The sequence below is a fragment of the Hyperolius riggenbachi genome, chromosome 4, assembly GCF_040937935.1.
Source record: "Hyperolius riggenbachi isolate aHypRig1 chromosome 4, aHypRig1.pri, whole genome shotgun sequence".
Taxonomy (NCBI): domain Eukaryota; kingdom Metazoa; phylum Chordata; class Amphibia; order Anura; family Hyperoliidae; genus Hyperolius; species Hyperolius riggenbachi.
The window spans coordinates 207,353,413-207,362,034 of record NC_090649.1 but is presented as its reverse complement, the minus strand read 5'-3'; the positions used below and the strand labels follow the sequence as shown (position 1 = coordinate 207,362,034).

The following is an 8,622-nucleotide window of genomic DNA, read 5'->3' as shown; positions in this document are numbered from 1 at the left end:
CCGCGGCAATTTCAATCGCGAAAATATCGAAAACTAAAAGGCGTAGGGCGGCGGTTTATATATCATTGGAAAGAGGAGAAAGAGAGCTTTAAAATGATATGCATCTTTCCATAGTTTCTGCACTGCTCGGAGTCCCTTTAAAGAGACTCTGAAGTCTCAAAAAAACGATCTTTTTATTTAATAAAAGTGTTTAACATAATAACCCTACCTAAACCGCCGCATCCCCGCTGCTCTAATCTAACTAAATACCCCCAAACTCCCAGGGGGGCAATCCAGGTAGCGGTCCCGTGTGAGGCAGGGCTATAAACCGCAGCTCCGTCTCACACGCGTCTGTCAGCCCGGAACGCCGCATCTCCCCGCCCCTCTCAGTCTTCGTTCACTGAGAGTGGCGGGGGAGAGGTGGAGATCTGCCGCTGATAGACGCGTGTGAGGCAGGGCTACAGCTCATAGCTCTGCCTCACACCGAAGCGCTTAGGGCAGCAAAATCCACTACCAAGAAAGTCGTGGATTTTGCAGGGGAGAGGGAGTTGGGCGGATTTATACAGTTTACAGCGTCGGGAATGCGGTGGTTTAGTTAGGGCTATTATGTTAAACACTTTTATTAAATAAAAAGATGCTTTTTTGACACTTCAGTGTCTCTTTAAAGAGACTCTGAAGCGAACAAAAATTGCTTTTTTTACCTGATAGTTCGCTTCAGTAGTCTCATTAGATGTAAACCGCCGCATCCACGCTGCAAAACGAGGGCTTTAGACCCCCAAAATCCCGGGGCAAACATCCACGACCATCTTGGTCGTGGATTGTGCTGCCCTAAGAGGCAGAGCTTTCTGCTGTAGCTCTGCCTCTCCTGATGTCAATCGCCATGCGGATCTCCGCCTCTCCCTCTCCCCTCTCTGTGAAGGAAGAGTGAGAGGGGCGGGGAGAGGTGGCGATCCACGGCGATTGACATCAATAGAGGCAGAGCTGCAGCTGAAAGCTCTGCCTCTTTCAGGAAGCGCCGACCCGGGGGGATCCAAAGCCCTCGTTTTGCGGCGGGGATGCGGCGGCGGTTTACATCTAATGAGAGTACTGAAGCGAACTAGAAGGTAAAAATGGCCAAATCCAGTTGCCTGAAAGTAAATCATTTATCCAAGTGTTCCTATGTATGACACAGGACTCAACTTACAAACTCCCGGGACTTAACCTGTTTGCAAGTAGGGGACCCCTGTATACAAGGGTTACTACACTTGTGTCTTTGTATATCCAAACACTGCACCTGCTTTCTGGCTTACATAATTGAACAGAGAATGTTATAAAGTGTTTCATCTTTTTATATACAAATCAATGAACCCAAAACAGCAGCCATGAAAAGTAAGGATTAGTCATTTGTCCAGCTATTTCTGTATTAACACTTTCATGTCTGTGTCCTTTTTTTCCTTTATTCTCTTCTAGCAGATCTTGGCTGCCACGCAGTCCTGAAGTGCAGAGTGGAAGCCCCCGCAAAGCCAAGACTCCTACTATTGCGCCTCAGTTTTCCCAATCTGGACCACAACAGACGAGCCGTCCCACCTCTGCTGGATCCTCCACCCGCAGCAGACAGAGTAAGATATGAACAGATATAGACGATATTAAAGAGACTCTGTAACAAATTTTTCAGCCTTAGTTCTTCTATCCTATAAGTTCCTATGCCTGTTCTAATGTGCTCTGGCTTACTGCAGCCTTTCCTAATTGCACTGTCTCTGTAATAAATCTTATCTCCTTTCCTCTGTTGTGTCTGTCGGGCTAAGGCTTGAATGTGTGGAATGTGCTGGGCTACTTGTGATTGGATAGAAGCGATACACACCCTCTGCAGGCCCCCTGCACACTCTGTATGACTCACACACTCTGTTTATGTGAGCCTATCACAAGATGGTTAGTTTGTTTGTAAACACTGCCTAAAACTGTTAATTACAAGCCAGGATTGCAGCAGAGAGTGGCAGAAACAGCACAGAGGGGCACAGGAGAAAATAAGGAATAGAATGGTATGCTTTTTATTGTAAGAATATTAGAGTACAGATTCTCTTTAAAGTGTGCCTGTAATGAAAAAGTGCCCCAAATACGTATTGGCTAGTGGCTGGATAGTGTGCCTCTGAGACCTGGGTTCAAAATCTCAATTCTTCCTGGTCATTAAGCCAGCACCTGGAGTAAGGAGTCATTGGGCTAGACTCCCTGACACTACTACTGCCTACTGAGTGTGCCCTAGTGGCTGCATCTCAAGCGCTTTGAGTCTGCCAGGAAAAAAAGTACAATATAGATGTTTTGTCTTATCTTGTCCCTTATCAATAAAGAGAAGCCTCTGAATAAACCAGAGACTTCCACTGTCATCCTCTCAACCTCCCAAAAACTGCAGGCAAGCCCTTGTTAACAGATTACACCTGCACGGTAGCATGGACCTGATCGGGTTCTGCTTTTTCCACTGAAGTCAAGTGCGTCCGTATTGCTGCACAGGCACAGTGCTGTCGCCCTTGTACGAGAGTATAGCCACAAGGTTCCATGGGGTCCCAGCGTCCAGTAGGGGTCTGGGGGAGGAAGTGGGAAGCCTCTAGATCAGTGTTCCCCAACCCTGTCCTCAAGGCCCACCAACAGTGCATGTTTTGTGGAAATCCACAGAGGAAGATAATCGGCTATTCTGAGACACTAATTACCCCCTACCTGTGAGTGTTTGTGGTTTTCTGCAAAACACGTACTGTTGGTGGACCTTGAGGACCAGGTTGGGGAACTGTGCTCTAGAGCATACAGAGGCTTCCCTATTTCAAAGTATCTAACCTTTCTTTTAGGGCTCGTTCCCACTGTTGCGACGCGATTTCGGCCGCATTCCGACGCTTGTAAAAACGCATGCGGATGCGTTTCCACATGCGTTTTTACCCGCGATTTCGCCTGCGATTTCGCATGGCAGGGTGCCATGCGAAATTAACCATGACACTGCCAGGGCTAAATAAAATTGAAAAAGGTGCGAAATCGCGGGTAAAAACGCATGTAACAAACGCATGCGTTTTTACTATTAAATACATTAGCGGCGATTCGCACGGATTCCCGACGCAGGCGAAATCGTTGGCTCTTTTGTGCGTTTTTTTCACGCTGAAAAAAACGCACCTCAACAACGCTACAGTGGAAACAGGCCCATCCACTTGTATTACATGTGCGGATCTGCATGCGTTGGACGCATGCAGATTCGCGATAGTGGAAACGAGCCCTTAAAAAGTCACAAGTTTGCTTTAAGTTGATCAGCTAGGACAGAGGTCCCCAACCTGAGGGCCGCGGCCCCCTGGTGGTCCGTGGGCAGATTTCTGGGGGGCGGCGGTGGATCTAGCCTTTCTCCCTCTCCCCTAGTTCTCCAACTAAACAGTATGTTTTCTGCAATCTTTTACTATCTTAAAGTCAGTAAAGGTCAGTATACTTTGCTTTCTCAGGTGATCATTATGCATGATTTGTTAGTCATGTCTGTAGAGACATCAAAGTCCATTAACCTTGTGTTGTAATAGCCACCCTTCTCATTAGTATTATTAAGTATAGCTTAAAAAAACTGCATTTGATCCACCACTGGCTACAAAACTATAAAATATTTGAAAGGCTTTTACAAAAAAAAAAAATGTGCCCGGAACTTGTGCAGGCTGAGAATATTGTTCAACCGTGTGTGGCTGTGCAGTGAGAGAAGAGATGAATTTGTATGATGTTTTGTTTGGCTGTACAGGCATTAGGTGGCACCATTGTTTCTGACACCCCTCCCTAATATAGTATTGGGTGTTCTCCTAGAATACCAGAGCCAGCTAGCAGGCTCCACCAGGTCTCCTCCCCCACCCCAAGTGAGTTGTGCCCCCGGCTGAGTATTCAGCAGTGAAGCATTCTCCCTTGTCTGTCTGGTGTGCTTCTCCCATCAGTTAGTGTGTTTCCTTCTCTATCCTTATGGGGCGCCTCTTCCTAGTGTCAAGCAGCATGTACATACTCTCATAAAATGCCACCAGGTCACATGCCAACAAGTCACATAGAAGTGCCGACCAGTGGGGATGGACAGAATAATGGAGGATCATGAAACCAGAAAAGAGGAGTAAGGAAGACCCCATTGCTGACTTACAAAAATGCTACTTGCTTGGCTGCTCTGTTCATGTTCAAAATGGACCAATCAAATCCTACCAAGGTTTTCCATTTCCAAGCTGCATATACTTGCCTGCGAATTTTTCGTAGTCTTGCATGAGCTCTATGAATTATTTTCATCTCATGGACCAGCCTTACGGCTACTTACACACCAGGACGTTGCGTTTAGGGGACGTTATAGGGCACATAACGTGCCCCTAACGCAACGCCTGGTGGTGTTGGAGCAGGACGCTACCATGAGCCGCGTTACAAGCAGCTCTTGGTGCGCCTGCTCTGTCGGAGGTGCTGCGGAGACCACGTAAGCGGAGCTCTCCGCATCACGTGGTCCCGCCAGCCAATCAGCGGCCGCTCCAAAGAGTAAACACTGCAAGTGCAGTGAATGCCAAGTAGCCATGTGCCTGGCTAGGTAGCGGCCTCTCCCCGCCTCCTCTCCGCCCCTAAAATAAAAAAAATTCAACCATACTGAGCATGTGCAAACAGTCTAACGCGGCTTAGCCGCGTATAACGTACTGCATGCAGTACGTTGTCTTGACGTGAAGCGTTACTGTGTAACGCAACGTGGGCACTGTGAACAGCCCATTGATTTTTCATTGCTGTGCGGTGGGGGTGCGTTACAGGCTGCTCTAACGTGCGCCTGTAACATCCCACTGTGAAAGCAGCCTAAAGGTCAACAGAACAGCGAGGCAAGTAGCATTTTTAAAAAGGAAGTCAGTAATGAGATATTCCATGCTTATATAAAAAGATTCCAGTAGGAATTATCTATTTGCCCACTACTGGAGAGCCAAGAAATCAAGACCTGCGCTTAGGATAGTTATAACAGCAAGCTATTTGCCTACCCATCAGAAACTGTCAAACACTCTGAGCAGAGAAATGTATTTTATATCAAACACGGAATAATCCCTAGAAAAAGAAGCCTTCATAGGTATTTCAAAGAAGTGGGGGTCACCTCAGACAGATAATCTAGCCTCTTCAAAATATCGAATTCCCATTATTTTGCCGTAGATTCTATTATCTATCCACAGTGTGAATGAACATACTCAACAATATGTAAAATTTCAGTCTGCGATATAGCACTTTTTGCTAAAGTTGCAAGGAGCCCGTTCTCCCTTTCTATTCTGATGGGGTTGTCCAGAAGGCCAATCTTATTCATGTCTTAAAAGTTTTGTTTGTTGAAGCTGGATCTTCTCACACCTGGTTCACTGCATAGCAGTAGTTACTATATTACTATTGGAAATCCAACCTTATGTGTACCATCAAGAAGTTTTGAATCAGGATGATACCATTTATTGGCTAACTTAAAGGAATAAGAGTAAGCTTTCGGCTCTACAGCCTTCTTCAGACTTTAGTCCTTCAATAAAACAGGATTGAAGTCTGACGAAGGCTGTACAGCTGAAAGCTTGCTCTTATTCTTTTAAGTTAGCAAATAAATAGTATCATCCTGACTCAAAATTTTTGCTTTAACTTATGACTAACAGTACAGTACTCTACTGCTACTATTATGTGTACCATTGCAGCTTAATATTATTGCAAAATTATACTTGTTCTTGTTGGTGAATGCATTTCTATTTTCTATTTATTTTATATGCATTCTATTTTCACCATAAATGGATAAAGTTGTTCACTTCTCGAGTGCAAAGTTCTTGGTGTGCGTTTATTATTGTTTAATTTATTGGACTGAAAAAGATCAACAGGATATATACTGTATAGTCAAAATGTTACTTTTTGTTTAGGTAAGTATTATGCAGACATTTTAACCTTAATTGCGATTGCATTTGCATCAATAAGAAATAAAATTGCCGGTTTCTCATCTGGATGATAGCAGATGTTGCCTTTCTCTTGCAGGCAGCCAATCTTATAGGAAGTGAGGACAAGCTGTTTTTTTGGCCTCTACTACAAGAATGCCTTCATCTAAATGCAGCAGGACAGTGACTTCATTATTCCACCCTTGTTGGCCACAATATGATCTGATCTGCCTGTCTTCAAATGAAAATGGCTAAACACAGTAGTAGGTGTTTATCACACAAAAAGCATTTTGTACAGGAATGTTATCTGATTCCATTTGCCAGACACAGAACACCTTTCAAATTGCTGTTTAAATGCAACTCCTCTTAAAACATTAATGTTAGTTTTGCACAAAGTGATGCTACTATCAGGTGTTTTCCTGTCTGGACCCAGAAGATGGAAATATTTCCTCTTTCCTAATGGAATATCACAAAGAACAGAACATGAGTGAGTTTCTAACAGTAACACAGGCAGCATTACACATCAGAACTTCCTCACACTACTAAAAGCATTGTTACTGTCTGTATTTCCATGGAACAGATACATTCATTTCCTGTTAGGTCACCAGCATCACGTGTTACAATGCTGTTGTTTCTGCAGATGTTTTGCTTGTTTGTTTATTTATTTATTTATATGAATATGAATTTATAGGAGTTGCTGTGGATTACAATTACTTGGTATTCAACTTTGTATAAATTTCTTATACATTTTATACTGTGCATTTCTATTTTCTTGACTTAAATTAAAACAGAAAATTAAGAATTTGAGTCACCCTTTTGTTTTGTTTAACAAGTGAAAGAAACCTCTTTTTTGCCAAACTGTATACTGCTATGCCTCATAATGACATCTACGTGAAAGATGGAGGTCATATTTTCACAAGGGAGAACAATCTGCTTGCCTTCCAAACAAATCAGCTACTTCACATAAAACGAAGCATCCCTGCTGCTGAAAATCATTAGTTAACTTTTTGGAATTGCTAACAAATCTTATTTCAGCTTGCTTTACATGCAATAATGTAAAATGTGCATGGAATAAACAGTTGTACCACAGAGAGACTGTGATATGGGAGTGTCCCAGTCAATGGATTGTTGCATGTGTGAAAAATGATTAACAAATGCCTACTCTGTGCAGCTGCTTAGTTTTGCAGACTGGAGCTTCTAAACTTTCCATACTCAGTCAATGCTGTGTATGTAGACCTTGATAATGTGTGTATGTATATGTGTATATATGTGTGTGTGTATGTATATATATATATATATATATATATAATATATGCATGTGTGTGTGTGTGTATGTATATATATATATATATATACATATATATATATGTGTGTGTGTATATATATAATATACACATATGTGTGTGTGTGTGTATATATATATATATATATATATATATATATATATATATATATATATATATATATATATATGTGTGTGTATATAATACCGTGTATATATGTGTGTGTGTATATATATATATATATATATATATATATATATATATATATATATATATATATATACACACACACATATACCATATACATTACTGTGGCATGTCCATTGACCCTAGGAAGAAGATTCATACTGCTAAATGCATTGTCTTATGCACATTGTTTAATTAAAATGTAGAAATTATTATTCATGTCTAATTGGTAGGCTAGCTACCACTTACTTCCCTTTTTCAACTGTTTTTAATTATTTTATATTAATTAGATGCCTCCCACCTTTATTTCAGGCTGTTTTGAAAGTTAGAGGTACCCTATCTGATTAGACTGTTTCCACCCAGAGAATATGCCGCCACCCAGTTTCCAAATTTTTTAAATTTCGATTATTATTCATATATATTTTTCAAATGGGACAATGTCTTGTGATACATGTGGGTGTTTTTGTTGTTTTTATTTGTTACTAAAAGTTTAGTTTTTATTTTTTCAGAACAATCAAAAAGAAACCGATACATAAACAGTAATTACTGCACAAATAGGGAATCAGAGAGATAAATGGAATCTGCCTGTATGGCATAAAGGCAGTCCTCAATTCCAACAAAACAGCATTACCACATAGGTGTATGAATAATCCAAACAGTAGAAAAAGACACAGAAGGAAGAAAAGGTAGAAAAAGGAAACAGGAAGAACTGGGGGTGAAAAGAACAGAGGCACCAAAAGTATAAGATTAGATTAAATGAGCTTAAAAACCAACTTAACCACTTGCCGACCGCCTACTTCATATTGGCGGCGGCAAAGTGGCAGCCCCAGGACCACGTAACGCAGATTGGCGTCAGGTCCTGGGGCACTCTCTGGCCGGGGATCGCGCGCTGGGATGCGCGCGCATCCGCCGGCAATAGGCTCCGCCCACCTACGACGTCAACCCGCCGGCCAATCGGAAGCGCCGGCGGGTTGTTAACCCGACGATCGCCGGATAGGAAGCGTATAATACGCTTTGTAATGTTTACAAAGTGTATTATACAGGCTGCCTCCTGCCCTGGTGGTCCCAGTGTCCGAGGGACCACCAGGGCAGGCTGCAGCCACCCTAGTCTGCACCCAAACACACAGATCTGCCCCCCCCTGCCCCCTGATCGCCCACAGTACCCCTCAGACCCCCCCCTGCCCACCCCCCAGACCACCGTTTGCACACAATCACCCCCCTAATCACCCATCAATCACTCCCTGTCACTATCTGTCAACGCTATTTTTTTTTTTTTATTCCCTAAACTGCCCCCTGCTCCCTCC

General features: G+C 42.8%; 1 protein-coding gene across 3 annotated transcripts in view; it reads left to right on the top strand.

Moving 5' to 3' along the window:
- ARMC9 (armadillo repeat containing 9) overlaps window positions 1-6,651 on the top strand; it is a 294,287-nt gene extending 287,636 nt beyond the window's left edge. For 2 of the 3 annotated variants that reach the window (XM_068281283.1, XM_068281281.1), the window contains exons 24-25: window positions 1,429-1,577; window positions 5,950-6,651. In XM_068281283.1, the coding sequence (XP_068137384.1) occupies window positions 1,429-1,577; window positions 5,950-5,972 (172 nt within the window). In that variant the 3' untranslated portion in view covers window positions 5,973-6,651. The remainder of the gene's footprint in view (window positions 1-1,428; window positions 1,578-5,949) is intronic. The other variant, XM_068281282.1, reaches the window with a different exon arrangement.
- The last annotated feature ends 1,971 nt before the right edge of the window (window positions 6,652-8,622 follow it).